Here is a 22,228-nt window from a genome sequence, read left to right as displayed (position 1 = left end):
GCTCAGTAACCTTTTTACAAGGTCAAAGTCATTCAATCACACAACTCTCAATGTACTTGCAAATATGTGCAAACATTTTTGAAAGTACAGTAGGTTCAAATAGGTTTGCCAGAAAAATGTTTTCCTTTTCATACTGACTTTGGCAAATAACTATTTTTCTTTAAACGACTAAAGAATTCTTACGGCCATATTACCCTGCGAATGTTTGGAAGCTTAGCAGGCTCGGGCCTCCTTAATACTTGGATGGGAGACCGCTTGGGAATTCCAGGTGGAGCCCGCCTTAGGTCTCTTAGGAGTTTGCTCTGAGGCGACCAGGCCTCGGGCGCATTGGGCCAACCACCGAATTGCCTTCAACGCCAAAAGGGTATGGAAACAGAGATAGGAGCAACAGCAACTATCTCTGCCCTGTGCCTCACTTGGGCGAGGAAGAACTAACTAATTAAAAGACCGAGTGCTAATCACATTAGTCTTTGATCCTATGATCCTCCCTGATATGTTTAAATATACAGCGGACCTGCCCAGACCTGGTTTTCACTCCTCTAATCATCAGCCTGATCTCATCCTCTGTGTAACTAAGTGTGCGTGGGTGTGTGTGCGTGTATGTGTGAATGCCTCCTTCTGCATCTTCACATCTGTATCTTTATGGTAAGCTTTTTAATGTTTCATTCTTGGCTTTGAGAGTTCACGCTGTAAAGCTCACCTAATTAAGATTCTATAAGTTAGTATGTGGTCAGAGTATGTTTGCCTCTCAGTCTATTTGCATGATATACCGTTCTCCGGACCTCCTCTTAAAGCAGAGCTGCTAAAGATGCTTTGCGTAGCGTGTACATGTAGATGCACATACCCATGTAATGGTATTCCCTATTCTTAGCTCGAGGGAATTCTTACTAGACACCTTTACGATGCAGTAAATTGATGCATACTAAGAATTTTTGTTGTCAATGAATCTTCTGACTGAAATGTATTGTTAAGTATTTGCCATTTATCTTATTGCTATGCTGGCGATCAGAACAAAATACGATGTTAATTTTTTGGCAGGTTAGAATATTAGAGGTACCTTTTCATTATAATGCATTTTAACACAACTTGGGAATATAGAGGTCCCCATCATGGTGTCCACTAGTACCAGGCCGAGGGCCTTTTTTAAAAATAGTTCACTGGTCGTTGGCCTTATAATGTGGATTCATTGAAATCCCGTTTTGCCTTATGATATTTAGCTGTAAGAATAAATAAATAAAGGTAATTTAAACAACTGGTAGTCCTTCATATTAGTCAGTACCCAGGAAGCAGCCCTTTTAAAAAGTTTTAAAAAGATGGATCATCACGACACTCATAGATGTCATTGAAGAATATCTTTAAATACCATCTTTTTCGTACCATAAAGTAAATCGGGTAATAAGGGGCATTCTCAATGAACATGTACTGTATAATTTAGGCAAATTTTCAAACAGCATATTAGATGCATCGTGTTGTGAAACTCCCAGGGTTATCAGGAACATAACAGCACAATAAGTGAAACAAACCAATGCAGCAAATAATTCAAGTTTATTTACCTTCAATTTTGGATTCTGTCCTATTAAATTGTTATTTTTGCTCATATGTAACTTTTTGTAGACAGATGGAATGTACAGTATTAAAAAAAAAAAAAGCAATTCGGAAGAAATAATTTACTGACAAGCCGGCATCCATACGTAAAAGCCACCTGATTGTAAGGCGTCAATTTTGGGGAAAATAAACTATTTAAAGTGCGGCTCATAAATGTTCCTCTTTCATTTAAATTCTTAGAAAAAGCAAAGTACATACAGTGTCCTTAGTAATTCTACTTTTCAATGCTAATGAATTTCAAGTCTGAGATTTGCCAACGTCTAGTGATAATTTTCTTAATACCTCCACTTCATGCTTATCCTCCAAATTGTCACTTAGCTTTTTACATAGCTGATTTAGTAAGTCAAAATAATTTTTCTTTTTCAATTTTTGGGAGCACCCATGAGTGCAACGAACACCAACCGTTTGTAACTGTGACGGGCAGAGTGCGGGTTGAATGCTAGCGTGAACTTTGGGTATCTTTTACTCTGTGACGGGAAAGCCGACAGTCCCGCCGCCAAGGAAAACAGTCATTCAGAGGCTAATCCAGGCCAAAGGACAATGCGCAGATGTTGTCTCCAGCCTGCATCCGTGCACACGACACTTGTATCGGGCAAAGTCCTAGCCTCTGTTCTGGTGACCACATTCACTGGTTACATAATTGTCTGGGATGTTTTTCATACTGCAGATCCTGATCTGTCCCTTTACCTCAAACCACTTTTTTAACTAAACAAGGATCTCATCGTCAGGACTGTATTATCAAGGAAATTGGGGAACATGCGGCTATCAATTTGTATGCACGTTGTTCTGCATGTCACTACGGCTCCTGGAAATACATGTGGTGGCCTCCCGTTCCACCGCATGTCGGCTGTGGTTCAACTGCGGTCCACTGCCAGGTTCTACAATTGGAGCTCTGAGAACACGCTCGCGGGATCTGAGAGTCTGGACCAGTCTTTCATCATCTATAGGCAAACACGTGCAATTTTAGTGTAGGTCTGCGTGCTTCTGTAATGGCACCACACCAGGTTGTACTCTTTACGCGTGATATTTTAGGGCTTTCTGGCCGCATGTCAAGTTTGCAGTGTGTATACAAGCGGCAGTTAAATGACCAATGTGAGCGATACAGTTTCGAGGACAGGAAAGGCTAGAGGAATGGGGAGCGAGGAAAGCAAGGAGGCTAATTGAAGGGTTCAGGGTAATACTTAGACTAAGGATTGCCGTTTCAACGTGTTTGCATAACCTCCCTGAACTTAATATTTTGCCCTACTATGGAATGGGTCTCGGCCACTATGGATTGGAATTAAGAATAATTGTGGGCAAGCAAAAGCCTGTAGCAGAGATGAAGACTGTTCTATGATGTGTTCCTTACTTTCAAAAACCAAGTCCAGAAATTAGTTTTGCTTGAGTCTCAATGGAAAATTATTATAGTAATATAGGCATTATAGGTATATAGGCATTATAGTACATTCAAACTTTTTTTTTTTTTTCTGTCAGCATAAAGTGACGGACTGACAGATACTCTCTGAGTACTGATGAAATAGCCACCTCTCTAAATATGTTTTGCAAATATGCTTGAAGTTTGTTTATGCTTGAGTTTACCAGCCAAAAATGTTTAGTCCACATTAGTTTTATGTGGCCTTTCTGCAGTGTTAAAACAATACGGGGTAGAAGTCTATGTACCATCTTCCCTGTGCCAGGCCTTGCAAGACACTTGAAGAAACATTATAATGTTTGCTAGGTTTGAGTATCTCTAGAACGGTTTAGGGGAGAATCTGCCAAACCCGTTGCAAGCTTCACTTCCTTGGTGCCTGAGGAAGCTTTCACTATTTATTTATGCAGGTGTAAAGCAAGGATCCACACAAGCCTTTGCTGATTCTGTAAGGGTGATATGATGAACATGGAAGCAAGAGTTGCTCTAGAAGAAAAGCACTAGCTTTGGGTTGTATGCTTATTTGCGTTTGAAGATCTCGATCACAGTCTTGACATTTTGGCTTCAGATGTAGAGCTAGATTCAGGATTTGTTCAGCAGGAAGAGCACAGACAACCAGCCCCTGTCCTCACTGTAAAAATAAACCAGCCAACACATTTGCAATTTATGCTGACTTGTCCATGCCAGTCACATTGTCTATTCCAGTGGTTCGTATAGTTAAAAGTCAGGTTGCAAAATTTCATCGTGTCTGTTTTTATTCACGCCAGTTCTAGGGAGAGGCCGCCCATAGTTCAATTAAAAACTAGGTTTATGCTAGGCAATCCAAGTTTTCGGCTATCCTCCACTAGAGCTACCGATGTGAGATCGGGTGACTCAAATTGCAGATTCAGATTTGTATTTAGTGATTCAACTGCTGTACACCTAGTATTTAATCACTGTGTTTTCCTTCCCTCCAAATGGTCATATAAAACACATTTAATTAGTCTTAAAGTGCTGCTGTATATCTTGGTGTATGATAAATATTGTCAGTAGTCAGACCTAATAATTTAGTTTGGGACAAATGTTGGAAAGCTGTCCATCTGAATTCGTACACACAAGGCCACCTGGTTCCGCTCTGTGTTTGTGTCTCTCAATCTCTCTTCCCGCCTGGAACGCTCCGGTGGCCCGTCTGGTCCAGCTCATCTCTGGGAGCAGTCAGCCACCTCTCCTCGTCCCTGCTCCCACTCTAAACATTTGGTTACTTTTGGCAGATTTGTTGATTTTTGTCCCCTCATGTTTTCCCTCTTGTTGCTGTAAAACTGATGCATACCCTTTCAATTAGACCAGTCGGTCACAGCACCAGGGAGTGGGAGTGGGAGTGGACGGAGTAAGTGGGTTGTATATTTTATTAGTCAAGTGAAAACACACACAAACTGGCCCAGTTCTGGGGGAACCATCTGTTGTCATGGCTTTTCCTTGGGAGCTTACATTCTTTTCCTGAAGCACAGGAATATATACCCGAGTTCAAATTCACCTCCTCCCTGTGTGAAGTTTGCATGTTATCCCCGAGTCCGTGTGGGGTGGAGTTTGCATGTTATCCCCGGGTCTATGTGGGTTCTCTCCAGGAAATCTGTCCTCCTCCCCCATTGCAAAAATGCATGGCAGCTCTAAATTGTATTTAGGTGGGATTGAGTGCCTGAATGGTTGGCCGTCTGTGTGCCCTGCAATTGGCTGGCAACCCATTCAGGGTGTCCCCTGTTTACTGCTCGAAGACAGCTGGGATAGGCACCAGCAAGCCTGCAATCCTATACAGGATATATATACTGTACATACATATATATATATATATATATATATATATATATATATATATATATATATATATATATATATATATATATATATATATATATATATATATATATATATAAAGTGCATTTTTTGCCAAGATGATGAAAACAGACCACAAACAAAACACATCTAATTGTGAGAAAGGTTTCTTTCATAAACATTCATAGGTTCACTATAGTAGTCCTAATGCAGGAAATAAATTCCTCTCCATACCTCAGTGGACTTTTAAGTCTTAAATAATAGTGTCAGTCAACTATGTCCCTTCTCACGTCCTCTGCTTAGACTCACCACAGGCAGACTGATTAGTTCCCCCCAAGCCACCCCAACTCACCAGTCCATGGCCAGCAGCACACGCTGCAGCTTCAGACACTTGCAATCAAGCACTGGCCATGAAATCCCTATGGAATGTCTCAACGGAGCTGGACAGTTAAGCAGTGCAGAGTCTTGATCACTAACTGTAATGTTGTGGGAAGGGATATTCATAGACTCCCCGTGATCATGCTGAAAGAATAGATCATACTTTTATGGAAGACATGAAAGTGCAAACATGCGCACAGACAGCCTTAAGTGTGCTGGTCTTAGGCGCAGTATTGATGGTTCCCTGGGGCATCCCATGAATGCATCTGTTTCTGTCCGGCTGACTCTCCACACTCATAATTTCAAGGAAGTCATAACACAAATCATAAACACATCTTCCTCAACTGTGATGCCAAAAAATTACATCGCAAAGTTTGCTCTGCTGATTTAGGCGCGATTCAGACTTAAAATCTTTACCGTATTTCTTTCCTTTTTATACTTCTATCCATCCATTCTATCTTGCAGTTGTGATAGATTTAACATCTATAACCTTTTTTATGAAAGCGTGGCGCTGCCATTGTGGAATAAACATTTTTGACCGACAAACCCATTCTATTGTATTTGTCATTACCTTCGAACTCGGTTAGAAGCCGAAATTTGTCGAATGGACAAAACAATAAAACCATAAAAAATACTAATAAAAAATGTTGACTGCAAACATTTAATGTTGATCAAATGTGAAAAATGTGATGCATGCACAAAGTATTATTCTGTGGCATTTTGGGGAAAAAACCCAGCATTTATCATATTAGTACATTGAGTACATTACCAATGTTTACAGCACATTAGATTACCAGGCGCAGTCTTAAACAAGATTTCTGTTTGGGGAAATTCCCATTTATAGGGCGCATCTGGTTATAATGTGCGTAAATGTGTCAAACTCCAACCAACACAAATTTGATATCCATATGTAAGGTGCACCTGCTAATAACATAGTACCGTTTTTTTTTTTTTTTTAACATAAAATTGAAAGTTTTTAAGTGAGCCTTAACAATCAGAAAAGTTAGGTACTGTATTAATGTTTTTTTTTTTTTTTGTATTGGTCCAGTGTTGTGTCATGCACTCCAACCCTGTGAAATGCATCCCACCCAAAAACAAAAGACATCATTGGAAAGGCCAAGAATGTCCCGTACTCATCTCAACAAGACTTAGTAAGGTAGCTCCAATGAGCCAAAAGATATAGACCAAAAAATCCGCGGACACAAATAAATAGGTTGGATCTGAGGATGTTATGATATCATGCTGTAATTTGTTGTTTGTTTTCAGTGGTTTTTCTGGCCTCCCAATGTCTGATTTACCCCTAGATGTCACAGCTTGTCAACAGCGGTTCCGCAATCAGAGATTCTTCATCTTTGTCCCGACTCTTAATTTGTCATCTTTTTGTCATCAGTGCATGCCCTTCTGCCTTACATCTCCCTCCCCCGTTTTACTTTACCTCATCTGTGTTTTCTTTCCATTTCTGACCTCTCCGGCTCCTTTTCCTTTCACCTCCCGTCACAGGGTCTTGTACTCTTACCATCCATCTCCCACCAATGTAGAGCCGAGGGTCTCAATATGTCCTGAACCCATTAGAGTTCAATTGGAATCACATGTTGTACTCGAACTAAGGTACCCAACGGCTTATAAATAAGATGTCAGTCTTAAAAGTCAGTCTACAGTATGTGGTGGACATTTTGAAGATCTAACCCGTGTTCTTAAAATCAACATGTGATTGGCACATAAAGGAACAGCTTTTCATAGGTCGATGTTTTATTCTTTTACCCCAAATCTGTTATCTAGTAGACTCCAAAGAAACAAAAACCCAACAACTCAGCAGCAGGATTTATCTACTCTCTTTTTGCAGTGCCTTATGACTTGAGTGCACCGGGTCTGGCTTTTATGAAGATCGATCATGCACTTGCCATGACAACAGCATTTCATTATCACCCTTTCCAACAGAAAGGAAATTACAATAATCCTTTGTTTGTCAACGACACGGCAAGTATAAGTTAAGCAGGGAGTGAGGCCAGACCGTAGGAAAGCAAACTTCAATCGGTAGAAAGTTCAAGCATTTGTCTTGCGTCAGCCTCATCATGAATGCTGCTGTTTCACACTGGAGACCAAATGCTCACTCACATTACTTTGATTCAAAGGGCCAATCATCGCAGTGACACATGCTATGCATTCAAAGGACACACATTCATTGATGAAGGATGTGGTAGACAGAGTTTATTGCCTGGCTAATCATAATAATGATCCGTTTTATTGTTTTCGGAAGACGTCAGTCAGCATAGCCCGACAGGACGACTGGGAGTGCACCCCACAGAGAGACAGCGTTCTAATCTGCTGAGCTCATTTACAAACTGGAGGGGACATGGCAGCCGTTGATTCTGGGGTCTGTTTCAGAGTCCGAAGGGTCAATCAATAACCAAGCAAATGCAATTCTAGAAAGATGGCTTACAATATAAGGGAAGGAACCCAAAGCACGTCAATCTTTACAAGGTCCAGATGTGTTGCATTCAAGCTGTAACATACATGTATGACATCATCTTTTTTTTCGGTGAAGAATCTATCTTTAACTGGTAAAAAAAAAATGTCTTTTTACAAGAGATTGAAAAAAGAAACAATATTTGATAAATTGACTCACTGGGGATCAGAGTGATGGATCTCTGTTTTTGAGAGGAGTTTTCAGATAAGATAAATTAATCTTTCTAAACTGCTAACCTTCCACCTCACTGTTTTCTTTCGCCTTTCACGACATGAGTCTTATGACAGGATTCTAGAATTAGTTTCGAGAGAGTTCCTCCCAATCGTTGACCTATTTTGTTACATATATGAAGGTAAGGCTCTTAAGTTGTGCTAGATTGCGTAAAATACCGTAGAAGATTAGAGGTAGATACTTGGGTAGGAACCCGAGTTTGAGAGTATGAATTTGGCCTAATGTCGAAGTTATGTCAAAGTTGTTGGCCCCTTTCATGAGTGTGGGCACACTGTGACGACTTATAGAAACATATACTTCTTTTGGTTCTGTCATGTCACCTGTTGAATCAATCGAGCTTGTTGACGTGAGCCTTTGATAGTATGACCATTCACATTTGTTGGCAAAAAGTTTAACCCTCGATAGAATGTTTAAAATAAGCAATTTCATTATTGTTTTTATTATTCTCAAAATAGTCCTAAATATATGCATATAAATTACATTTGGCACATCAGAAATTTGAATATGAATTTTATGACACCAGTATTTCAAACCAACATCTTGTTTACTGAAGCTGCACATCTCACCCTGCGGCTGCCTCATATCCTTCTTGAAGTCGTTCAATGCCGGCCAGCCACGAAACATCCATCCATCTATCATCTTGACCGCTTATCCTCAAAAGAGTTGCTGGTTTCTAGAGACTATTCCAGCCGAGGGAATGAAGGAGCCAAAATAAGCATTTAACTGAAATTCAAATGCAAAACAGTGTGGAGTGACCTCGCTCACGCAAAGCCATTCATCCCATCAAATCGTTCCTCTGGGAAACTAGTCTTCATAACAATCGTTCCTTTTGCAGGTGAATTATTTACTACTGACATTGATTATTCGGATGTGTGCTCACAATTACACATGTTCACCGCGTTAGCCTTTTCCACAGTAAAAAGTAACTAATACATCAAATGTTGCTGTTTAGGTGGCCGACTTGCTGCAAAATTTCTCCTCCACAACTCCGAAACCAAAGTGAAACTGAAAGACATGGATAAAGTCGGCGTGTATTTACTTTTTACAGAAGCTTGCTGTCGTCATAGGGCCTCTTGCAAATAATGTTTATCTGCTCAGGTGGAGCAGGGGGCTGAGAGTGCCGAATAGGCAAGGAATGCTTGGATAGGCAATGAAGGGAAATAACATGTTGGGGCTGTTAGAGTTAGGGTGAGAAATCAAAATTGTAAACTTAAAAAAAAACTGACAGTGCGTCCTACAATCCGATTTACCTTGTGTGAGTTTCAAAATCCATAAAAATGTGACTGCTCGAATTTGGTTAGCCTAAGGGAAGGAACACGCACAGTACGTACGCTAACAGCGATAAACCAAGTAGAAAACATGACGTAACACATGCGGTTCGTGCACCATGGGCGATAAACCAAATAGGGAACATTACGTTACACGTGCAGTTCGTGCACTAACAGCAATAAACCAATCAGAGAACATTAAGTACCCTTTAATGCAGACCGTAACTTTGAGCATGCGTCTATGTTGATATGCTAACCAAAAGAAACATAACCCTGTAAATTGTTTAAAAATCCCTCTTGTTATTTTTCGTACTGTCAAACCCAGAGAACTAATCATCGTAACATATGTTCACTACCCTTCACCTGTGCATCTTGCTAGCCACTTTGTAGCAAATAATGTCACGAGCTTGAGTTACTTGCATTCACTCTGTGATTTTAAGACTGTAAAACTTTAATGATCATGGTATAAAATTGACATGTGACGTGGTTCTGGCAGTGTTGAGTTGAAAGCACATGTCCCAGAGCAGCATATGCGCTTATTTGTGTGCCTTCCCATTACAGTTAGCATTAAAAGAAAAAACAGTGAAGGTGTGTGGAGACGAAAAGTGTCCCGTCAGAGCTGCTGCGTGATTAATGGTGTGATTAGCCGCTCCGATCCACATGTCAGAACACACACCCATGGACACACAAATACAGAGCGGCACGAATGGGAGTAACCATGTGAGCGCACACAAACACACAGCAGCCTATTAATGGTCTTGAATGGGAGAATCCAGATGCGGGGCAAGGATAATTGTACTGAAAACACCAAATGTAGAGTTCCAAGCCAACGAGACTTTAGTCGGGGCTCGGTGTGTTTATTTTTGCAATTGAGTTATTACTGCAGGGACTTGAATCATGTAATCAAAACACTCCAATGCAGGTCAATTTTTAATTGAGTCCAAAGTGCAATTTGAATGTGCCCTCTCTCTTCCTCTCTCTTCCACTAAACTCAACCCACACATTACCTTGCATTGACATGCGCCTCATTACCTCCGCCAAGGAGGTTATGGCTTCATCATCCACACATGCTATTTTTTTGTCTGTCCATATATATAATTTAGAACTATTACTTGGGTGTTGGATTGCAGAGAAATCCACCATCGAGCCCATTTATATAAACCCAACTGCGAATTTGGACTCAGTTGCAGCAGACAGCACATCCATCAAGTTTCTTGTCAGTCACTTTTCTCAATGAATGTTCTCCTGTTTGTTCAAACCATAACTTTTCATTACTATATTTAATCAATGCAGAGTCCCCTCTTAATAAAGATTCATCTTTGAATAACTCTTGAAGTACCAGTCTATTTTAGACCAACGACAAGCCCGACTCCGAAAAATTATATATATATATATATATATATATGTATATATATATATATATATATATATATATATATATATATATATATATATATATATATATATATATATATATATATATATATGCAAATCAGGTATTTCTACTTATAATATAAATATAGGTTGACTAAAAATATCTGGAGTGAAGAACCGTGTTCATACCACTGTTTTCACAAAAAAAAAATCTGTAGCGACTGGGTTTAAGGTGTTTGAATTTTAAACATAGGGGGCAGTCAAGCACAAAATGCTGTCTACCTGTCTACTTGTCAATAAAGAGACAAAAAATAAGATCATGAAGAAGAAGAACGCAAGTTTATGAGAGATAGTTAACATTGATGCAGAATTTTCCACAACATCACCTCACGTAGTGGTGTCCTTGTGATTTTGTCCTAGTCATTTAGTGCGTAATCCAGAGAGCAACAGCCTCACTTTGATTATCACAATAGAGGAGGGGGGTAGAAGGGTGGAGAAGCGGCAGTAAAAAAGGCTAAAATCCAAACGCCGGATTGTAATGCGGGGTAAGGGACAATTTACATACTAGACGTAGTTTAACTAAATGTCAGAGTATAAAGTCGAGCTATTCTTTCTTCAACAGGTGGGACATTCCAAAGTACACAAGTCCAAATTGAACATTTTTTGTTCTGAATGCTGAATGCTTCCAACACTTGAGAAAGGCCCCTTTTTGGTTCCAGCATGACTTTCAGCACAAAGCAAAACCCATAAAGGCGTGCTTGAAAGAGTTTGTTTTGGTACAACAGCAACAACAACTTAAGTGTCCTGACCGCAAGCCATCAAACAGAGATTGTGAGACAAGCTTTTATTCAGGATCATTGTCCTCCAACCTCACCATTTCCCACAGGCACAGTAAAATGTTGACTTGGTCTTGCTTTAATAGTGGAATAGCTAGAACGGCAAAGCGGTGACCAACTCCATGTTTCCGTACCTCATCAACAAGACATATTTACGTAAGCGCACATAAATGGTGTCATCGGCACTGGATTTACAACATCCAGTTTATTCCACGGGATAGTCATCGGACGATTTGTCAGGGATGTCAGTTTCCTCGGATGGTGAGTGGGTGTAGATTGGAATGTTGGGTTGTCATGTGTATAATTACTCTTGTTCCCTCTGCACCTGTAGACACTTAGAATATTTGTACAAATTTGGTGGGAACCAGCAGTGACACAGGAACGATGTCATTGCCCCCTCAGGCTACTCTATTAGGCTTCATTACATTATTACGTGACCATGACTCACACTCTGGTACCGCACTTAGGAGACCACTTGAAAGATGTTTGCAGAACGGAAATGAGGAAAGATGTCTGTGACATCTGTATACATATAAGGACTTGCTAAATGTTTATTGGTCTCACCTCAGAAATGAATATTCTGATGTTCACGTTTTACTGTATGTTCCTCAGGCAGCAAGCTTTACTGGCAGCTATCAGTGAGAAGGATGCTAACATAGCCCTTCTGGAGTTGTCCCCCTCCAAGCGGAGAAAAGCCCAAGAGGAGGTGATGGCTCTCAAGCGGGAGAAGGACCGGCTCATGCACCAACTCAAACAGCAGGTAAAAGAAGCGCACGCAGCCCCTATGCTGTTAAAAATGCGGCAGATGTAAAGCCATTGTGGTCTCAATGTGAATGATGTGGAGCCTTGCGGTCACAATTTAGGACATTGTGGCTTTGTAAATCAAAGCGGAACGACAAATTCAAACCTGCTGCTGATCGCCAGGCCTCGCCTGCAAAACGGCCTCACGGGCAAACTTTGTACTTGCAAACCAAAAACAGGCAGAAGTTAACAATTTCTTGTAAACAGAAATGTCTCCTCCGCCTCAAACCGAATTTTTGTGCTTAGTCATCACATGACAAAGCAAAAAGGGTTCCACTATGGTTCCACATTCAGGCAAAATGCAACTGATCACTGTTGATATAGCTGTGGTGTTTTTGCTAATAGGTCTACGTAACGCAGACAGACATTTGACTCAGGACTGAATCATCAGCAGGGTGTCCTGTCTTATAGCTTCTGATACAACAAATATAAGATGTCATCAACTATTTCCCAGAGTGAACTTTTTTGTTCGGTACAACCCAATGCCAGCCGAGGTATGCGCTTTATTAGGTTCTCCTCAGACCACATGACTGACTGAACCAAAATGAACAATAACAGTAATGATCCAACAGTGGGGAGTCTGGCTATGTCCCGAATCAGAGTCGTTTCTGGGAATAAGTCAGAAGATACAGCGGTAAACGCGTACCCACCTCTGTGTTTGTATCTGCCTCATAAACAATTTCCAGGCACTGCACTAAACAAATTTCGGGAAAATCTCATTATCTGTTTATCACCGTTGCATTCATCTTGTTTTCCTGTTGAATAACCAAAGGTTGCAGTTAGATAAACAATGTAATCAACTGTGTTTTTAACACCGTGAAGGAATGATGGGTTGTTGATTGTGAAATTCTGTCACTAATGGTTACGCATGGGCAGATATTAAAATCTGACGGTATGATAACTGCGAGCAAAAGGTTTGTAGCTCTAAAAACAATGAATTTAATGTTAAACTTATGATGAAATATTTAGTACATCGTTTTATTAGTGTAAGTTTAAATATAGTCATAAAAAGTTTAAATCAACAAATACTCAAGTTAACATTCTGCTTCTGTTTTCATTCTTAGCAAGTCACATTGTCCCATCACTGGTGAGCTATTCATATTGTCCTTGGAGGCAAACTTGTATTTTGTTGGTACCTACTTATTTATAAATTTTGTTTATGTGTTTTTTAAAAGTATACAAAGATATCCATGTCCTATGTCCATGTCCATGTCCATGTACCGTCCTTCTCCTCTGAGGGTGTGGGAAGGAAAAAAAAAATAAACATCTAACTTCAAAGAGGCGGCTCACTGACTCAACCGATCATATTGTTCCCTGTTTAGATGTCTAAAAAAAAGGAAAGCTCATTACCAGTGACAGACACCTTTACCGGTTATTGAAACATTGACTTTTAAAAGACTTTTAAGTCCACCATCAAACCACCAGATCTTGGGATTTAATGTACCATATTTTCCGCACTATAAGGCGCACCTAAAAGCCTTATTTTTTTTTAAAAAGCTGATGGTGCACCTTATATATGGATCAATATTGAGATTGGACTGTTTCTTTTGTGTGTTTACAGTTGAACAAGGTTGGTCATATTGAGTTATTATGCTATTGAGAGTTTAGCGTTATTATTTGAGTTGTTAGTGTTATTACTTTGAGTATTACTATATTGTGAATGAAAAATTTTTAAAATATGTCATTAAGTGGGGTGCGCCTTATATATGGACAAGGTTTTAAAATGTGTCATTAATTGGGGGTGCGCCTTATAGTGCGGAAAATACGGTATTCATATTGTTTTGTAGGCTAAGTCGGTCTATGACTTTTGTTTTTGTTTTGTTTTTTTTTCAATAGTTTTGTTTAGTAACATGCTTATTTTTTTGTTTTTAACCCTAACTCTCATCTTCCACACTTTTACCTCCTGTCTTTGCATGACTGTGAGATGTAAAAAGATAAGGTGTCTGCCCCAGATCAGCAATAGCCACCAGTAAAATGAATCCCACCAGGAAATGCCAAAGAATCATGGGATTCTAAGGACAAAACGATCTGGAGAAACAGATCGATTTACAGATAGCTGTGCCCTGTCTGACCTTTCCATCCACTACTTTTGGCTTACGTCCGTGTTGTGTGCGTGTATGTGTGTGTTTGTGAAGATCAAACCTGCTTCTTTACATGTGAAATTACCTTTTGAGGTTCACTAACTCACACATGAAAGGTGTAATGTTTAGCCTTCCTCAGGAGAGTCAGAACAAATATGTCCCTTTGTGGAATTTCTCACAGTTTCAAATCTCAAGCACGATGGCCAAGCATCGGTGATTATTTCAAGTTGAGAACAGTTATGGTAGTACTCATACCCCCCTTTTAGGTCATAGAGACTTAAACATCCATCCCCACAACATCTTTCCAGTGAGGAAAAATGAATTTTGCCTTTTCAAAGGAACGCCGTCGACCAGAACCAATGTTGTACAATCAGTTTGCTCGACGCAAGGTCACTGCGTCTTCATCGCTCCTACTGGGAAAAAATGTGTAATGTTGGGCAGGAATGCACACACACTCGCCTACTAGCATAGCTGATTAAAGAAATGAAGAAAGTACCCATAAAGACCTTTTCAAGTCTTAACCTCAGCTGTGTCATTTGTCTCGTCCTTTCATGTATCCATGTGTTAATGTAGTTGTGCACTAATCAGGTTAAGCTTCAGATTTAAGCAGGGCTTGACCCAAGGTTTGGGTGCAGCTGTGAGCTGAGCATTGATATGTTTACAACAGCTGCACTCTGTACACATACATAGACATATACAGAACAATTTCATTCATTTTCTCTTATTGTCACATGATGCACATTCGCTGAAGAGCTTAGACATGTGTTGCACTGCAGAGATGGCTGTATTTCATGTTTCCTATGCTCATTCAACTCAACTCAAAATGCTGAGTTTTGATCTCAGTATCTCCTCAGACGATTCCTCGCTCTCTCGCTCACTCGTTTGTTCCCTCTCTCAAGGGAGGCACTCCTCCCTTGTGTGCACTGCACATAGATAAGGAATATTTGGTATGGAGAGTGACATTGGTCATGTGATGTGTTTGGTCATTTTATTGGTCAGATGTGATGAAACCAGGTAAATCTGTTCGACTGCTTGAAGTGCTTCAGGAAAAAAAAAAGAAATGAATAAACTGTATCACGTTAAAAGACGCACAGTTCAAAAACATGAGAAAAAGTAGCATTTTACAATTGGAATTTACAGTAATTTGGTGCACTGTATAATTTGAAAAATACGGTAACAGTTGGGAAATCTTTTGTGATACATACTAGGGGCATTTTCAGCTGATCACGTCAGATCTGTTTGCTTTGTTTTTGCTGCTTATTTATACAAACTGTTGCACAAAACAAACAGATTTCTTGTTTTCCATGGCTGTACTAATCCCTGAAAGTGTGATTCCTTGTTGAAAGGTGGGACTGTTAGACAAGGACAAGGAGTGTGTCCTCATTTCAACGCAACAAGTATTAGAGAGTAACGATCACTTGGATTGTGGAACATGTGATGTAAACCTCAAAACCTTTATGACAAAAGTTGAATCAGAAATAGCTGGGAAATAGTAGTATCGATCACCCTTCAGATAGATAGATAGATAGATAGATAGATAGATAGATAGATACTTTATTCATCCCCGTAGGGAAATTCACATTTCCAGCAGTATCCTCAAGTCGAGATATAAAATATGAGAAATAAAATACACAAGATACACATAAGTCCAGTACAGAAGTATACTTAAGGTGCTTGTTAACAGTGTAAACAGAATAGTGTGAATCGTTGGAGTATGTCATAAAGGGACATACTGAAATATTTATTTTTTAATATTAAGGACACAGACATCTAGTTCAGCATAAGCATAAAATATTTGGGGGCTTTTGTTTTTGGTGCAGTGTGTCGTATGTAATTGTCCTTGCCACAATGAGATGTCGGCTGTGGAACTGTTGTTCCGCCCAGTCACACCTGGGAGTGTCAACACGGTCAACTTCAGTCTGTCTATAGCTATGTTGGTGTCTGAATGAGCTTTTCTACCGTTCATCGTTATTCTCTTAACCACAGGGTTGAGGTTTTTGCCTTTAAGTTTAAGTAGCTCTTCTCCAACTGAATGGCTAAGTTCTTTGATATGAGCCACATCCTCTCTTGTGATCCTGCCTGCCTCATTTCCTCAGCCATTAGGCACTTTCTTCTTATCTAAGCGTTCATGTCTGTCCTCGGGCTGTATCTTGTTTCTGTGGCAACTGACCAGAGCTCTTCATTTGCTGGAGACTCTCATTTAAACCAATGCCACACCTTTTGGGATTTGAGACACGCACAAGTGGGTGGTTCTCACTAACCATTGTAGTGTGTGGTTTTTTTACACATGAACAGCTTCACACTGTCTGTTACATGTTTACATTTGAGAATCACATGGCCACCACAAATAATTAGTTGTGTGGTTCATAAAAGCTGAACATCTGAACTGTGCAGGTATACACTGAAGAAATATGACATTACCTATTAAAACGTACATCACGTTCAAAATGTAACTCATTCGGTTTCCGAAAAGACTTTTAAAAAAAAGTGTATAACGTGATTTACGATGAACCCACTGAAACTGTGGAGTTCACAAAATTGTTCTGGTGTAAAAGATACAGTAGCTTACCAAAGTAAATGATTATTATTATAATAGGGCGGCTCGGCAGAAGAGTTGTTACCACATCCGCCTCACAGTTCAGGGACCCGACTTCAATTCCAGCTGGCTCCGGGCTTCCTGTGTGGAGTTTGCATGTTCTCCCTGAGCCCGTGTGATTTATCTCCTGGCACTCTGGCCTCCTCCCACACCTTACAAAAAGTTGTACTTAAATGTACACCAATAGTACTTTTTTATGACAGTGCAGAGTAGAAGCAATGAATATGCTGTGTCTCAGGAGAATATGATCAGCAAGGGAATCTGGTGACTGATTGTAAAGGGGGAAAAAAATGACTCAAAGAGTTTCAGAGTTTAACATTATGCTGGACCATACTTTATGAGAACCACCCACATCTTTCCTTGGAATCATCACCAGCCTCAACACGACTGCACGCACGAGTCTAAGCTCACCCACAGAAAAAGTATTTGCAGCGGAGAACATATATAGCTGAAAGTGTCAATACATCTGCATCCACTTCATTCCTTTTTCGTGGACAGCTGACCTCAAGTCAACCTAATGTCCGTCAGTACAGGCTGTTTATCTCTCCTCAGTGCAGAAATGTTAGTAGAATGGTCGCCTATTTCTCATAAACCCTTTCTTGCACGAACACACAAAGAATGCCATTTTTGGGCATCCGGAATGACAGATATCTGAGCATAATTTCTAGTCAATGGAATCTAAAATGCAAGTGTGAGTACGTCTGCAGCCTCAGGCGTTGTACAACAGAACTTTTCTTACTGCCATTTGTCTTCTCCTTTTAAGTGGTACTCGATGAAATGGATCATATTTGACAGACTTATGGTGTTTCCATCAGACACTCCGATTTAGCCAATGTATCACCTGTCAAGTGTTGTCAGCGCTTGCTGCTTTTAACATCTTTGATGGGTTTCAACATTCTCTCCGCTGGAGAAGTGCCATCAGCAGTCTCTTAACCAAATGGCTTTGTTTTCTCCATTTTTGGCAGACTCAGAGCAGAATGAATATGATGGCTGATAACTATGAGGAGGAACGCATCCACCCTCAACATCACCCTCACCATTCTGTCCACTTGCACTCGGCAAATTCACATCACAGAAGCCTCCCGAGAGGACCCACTCATGCCAACCACAGATCCCCCATGGACCAGGTCAGTTTGAATGTCAAGTTCAGGTGTGAGGGGAAATGTGATGATTCGTTCAAGCATTTTTGTTTATCATTCACAACGAGACACATTTTGGATTTGCAAAGCTCTCTCATGACCTTTATCCCTGTCTGGGTATTATTACCAGACAGGCCTGAGGCAAGTCTTTGAAGATCACACTCGATTTCATATCAACGCTTCAGCATTCAACTCTCAAGCACTTGCATTAGTTTGAATGTGTATGTCGACAAGATCTTTAATATATTGTTTTATGCATTTTACGTCTTTGATTCCCATTTTTGTCTAATATGAATGACTTCTTGGCAGATTATGATGAACACCTGGGAATTTCCACGTCCAAATACCCATGTCTATTTTTACAGTATATGTGGTTTTAAGTATTTCAGATTTGATTAAATGGTTCTGCAACTGCTGTCTTTATTGGAGTGAAATATGCATAGGAGATTGCCTGCAGAAACGCAGGTTTGAATGATGGAATGAAAATTACAGTTGTCTATATGAATGTGTAGCTTTGCCTCATTTTGACTTAATATGATTGGTGGTATAATATGGCATTAAGTGCAGATAACTATACATCACTTTTAACCCTTAACCACAATGTTGAACACCTGTCCAAATGCAAGATACAGTTATTCTACCACATGTTTACCCGGAAACTGAGAGTAAGATCACATGTCTATCAACACTTTAAGTGCCAAAGTAGCAAAAGATTCAAGGTTCATTAATTTTATTGTCATATGCATAGTAATCCAACACAATGAAATTCTTATTCTCTTTACTTCCCTGAGCAGACTATATTACACAATCGAGCAAATAAAACTAGACAATAAAACAGTGGGGGGAAAAAAGCAATAAGAAAAGTAATAATGAAGCACTAATAAATGAATAGACTCACATTCTGAGCATATTATCTAGTAGATGGAGTGGAAAAATTGTATACATATGAAGAGGAAAGGGCAAATTATCATGTAGTGTAAAATATTATGTATTTAGCAGCTTTCCTGCACTGTGCAGGATTTGTAAGGTGCATGTGTGCCCACGTTAAAGTGAGTAAAAATTTGAAAATGAAAATTGAAGCAATCAGCATTTACACAATATGCCTTTATCTCTAACCATTATCTAGCTATAACCTTTTAAAATAATTACATAAAAATATGTTGTAACAAAACTCTGGTGCCTAAAGGCTTAATAGTATGCAAAAACAAAATGATAAACTCTTTGAATTTTAATAATGATACATTTAAAAAAAAAATATGAACAAAAAGAGCAAATTACACATCTCCGCCTTATTATAGATGCCCAACTTAACACAACTAAACACTTGAGCACAGCTAGCTACAGCTAATTTATGCTACGATAACAATGGCAGCATGCGCCATACAAATAATGTCAGTGTAATCAAACTATTTTTAAACACACTCAATTTGGCGATTGAACAAGATTCTAAAACGTTGTCTTTTTTTTTTTTTATCAGAAGGCGAGAGCAACAGATTGTGCTGTAGAATGTGGAGACAAGCTGTTACATTGATAACTTTAAAATACAAGCATGCCATGGCATTCATCTCCATATATTATTGATAAAAAAAACAGCTAAACTAAGTCTTAATGTCATCAAAGAATATTGTTGTTACTATACAATAAGGAGTGAGTATATTTGATTTTGTCATTAACTTAAATTTTACAGTAGTCTTGTAATGATTATCTTCTACTCCCAAGCCACGGTTGGTGACACAGCTAGTTTAGGCACATTGTCACTGCTTAGTACTTTCAATCGTCTTGTGTTAAGCACACACACTTTAAAAACAACAGAACATCTTGACAGAGGTCAGCCTATCACCACGTGGCTTCTCTTCATATCAGCTCTTTTAACCCAAGGTTAGTCCCAGAGGAGCGACTGTTTATGAGTGAGTGTGTGCGGGTAGTGCCGATGGGGTATGTCAGGTCACACTGTCTGAATGTCACAGGAGTCCTCGCGCTAAGACTGTTTTCCCTCCAAACACAAGGCTCCACACCTCCTTTCATTTCCCTTTTTCATCTCAATGATTAATTACAATGTTTGTTTTTCTTCGACCCTTCCCTCATTCTTCTTTTTCCCCCACCATTAATTTCTGGAGTGATTTTGGCATATGTATTGATTAGTCCATAAAGGACTGATGTGCCTAGAATGATCAGAAGTCACGGTTTAGCGTGAATAGCCTCGGTTTTGGTCCTTTTCTTTAGTATTTTTTTTTAGCTATGAACACTTGTATGTCAATCACAGTTGTCATTGTGGGTAATACGATAAAACAAGTAAAAATACAGTACATTTAAAATGTTCACATTTTCATTCACGTTTGTGGCATGCAGGAAGGAAAATTAAAATATTTCTCAGAGTACAATTCAACCTTGCTTGTAAATCGAACCCCCCTTTTTTTTACTGAATTTTGCAAAAACACGATTATAAGTCTACCCCTCACTTTAGTGGTTACATAGATCATGGCTGTCCAATTAAAAGACATAGTGCGTGTTATTAAAATGACAACATTATTGTACTTTTAGAGACATTTCTACATTGTTTATCGGTGAAAATGAGGGGAAAAAAAACTCTTGAGTACTTGGAGAAATACAGTATTTCCTGCTTCCATATCCAAGAATCATGGGAAATGTCATCAGACCATATAGCATTCCCTTTCTCATGCTGTGTTTCCAATGCGGGACCACAGGTTTAGATTTAATAAATGATTTTCAGTTTTAAAAACAAGTTCTGTTCTCATGTTCTGCAGTTCTTGATATCAGTGATAGCTTTGCAGAGAAGTAAAAGAACATCTGTATTTTAACTCCAGGTGCAATAATTAACCACTCACATAGTAGGAACTCAAACATTATCATTGTCATCGCAAACATCTGTAGAAATCCTGTAGAAAAACTGGTCTGTGAGCACATTGTAGCATACGTGCTAGATGGATTTTTTATTTGATGAACCAAAATCAAGATAAATCAAGTTGAGGCGAATACACATATTTGTATATCAGCACAACAGGAATGATCAGATGAGAACAAACGCTCAACAAAACGACTCGTCAAACGCTGTGAAAGATAGCATTTAACATTAGCTAAAATAATCAAACAACTACCGGTCATCAGAATGACTCGAGTGTTTTCGTTTGTTTTAAATAATTCCTAGTGATAATTTATTGCATATTAATTTTCAGCAAAATTGCACTGTTCTAGCTTTTAATTTAGAAAATGTGATTACCCTTCACATCCTGAGAATCTTGCCCATGTTCTGCTGCACAGTGACAACAAATGTTGCGTCTCATTGCAAACATACTCGTAGTGGCCATTTTACTCTGGGATTTGTAAAGGTACAGGTGAAATATAATTGATAGAGACAAGCACTGGAAGTGTGTTTATTCTCTTAAGATGTAGCCCAGCTCTATGGCTCAGCAGGAAGTGTGTGTGCACACTTTGACAGTCTTATTGCTGTCCATGTTGTTCTCATTTAGCTATGCCAGCTCCACTGCCAGACACTTGGCACCAAGCCCTGAAGGAAATAGAAAACATTCTGAAAGTGTTTATCAAAATCTGAATTGTACAGCTCTTTCATTTCGGTTGTTGTTTTTTTTTTAAGGGCCTAACATGTTGCTTTCTTTTAAATCTGTGAGAAATTACACATGGCACTTTTGATTGTTTGTGTGCGAGAGTGTGTCTGTCTGTGTGTTTAACCTGCCAGAATAAGTATTTATAGGTCTGGTTCTGTTTAGAGGATATGTCAGAGCCAGTTGCAGCATGCTAACGTTTAGCATCTTGGCTAGCTAACGTATTGCATACAAAGGCAATTTTCAGAACTGATGAGTTTCAGCTCAGTGAGCTTACCAAGCTTGTCACAAAGGTTCAATGTAAGAAATGTCACAACATGCACAATAGGTTGTGTTTTTTTGTTCTAATATATTTGCTTGAAAGTGTGCTTTGCAAATAGTTTGCTAACAATAGTTTATGTCCTTTGTTTATAGGAGGATGAAGAGGGTATTTGGGCATGATTTGGTGTCATCGCTGGAACATTGTCCAAAAGGTGCGTACCCAGACTTATATATCCTGGACAGATGCATTTATGATCAAATACACAAGCAATTCTCAAATACATGTACAAGTACTCCTTGGAGTACATGATGGCACTTAAAGTGGTATGTAAGGTTTGAACAGAGTTTCCACAGGCATCAGCAAATTTGTATTAATGGTTTTTAACGCCATAA

The 22,228-nt window shown here is 39.3% G+C and overlaps 1 protein-coding gene across 2 annotated transcripts in view; it reads left to right on the top strand.

Annotated features, from left to right (window-relative positions):
* LOC148427127 (ERC protein 2-like) overlaps positions 1-22,228 on the top strand; it is a 147,956-nt gene that overhangs the window by 86,092 nt on the left and 39,636 nt on the right. For both annotated transcript variants that reach the window (XM_088408408.1, XM_088408409.1), the window contains 3 exons: positions 11,989-12,136; positions 17,820-17,981; positions 21,989-22,047. In XM_088408408.1, the coding sequence (XP_088264534.1) occupies positions 11,989-12,136; positions 17,820-17,981; positions 21,989-22,015 (337 nt within the window). In that variant the 3' untranslated portion in view covers positions 22,016-22,047. The remainder of the gene's footprint in view (positions 1-11,988; positions 12,137-17,819; positions 17,982-21,988; positions 22,048-22,228) is intronic.

The sequence above is a fragment of the Hippichthys cyanospilos genome, chromosome 2 (assembly GCF_059441005.1).
Source record: "Hippichthys cyanospilos isolate Australia breed blue-spotted pipefish chromosome 2, RoL_Hcya_1.0, whole genome shotgun sequence".
Classification (NCBI taxonomy): domain Eukaryota; kingdom Metazoa; phylum Chordata; class Actinopteri; order Syngnathiformes; family Syngnathidae; genus Hippichthys; species Hippichthys cyanospilos.
This window is presented reverse-complemented; position numbering and strand designations above follow the sequence as displayed.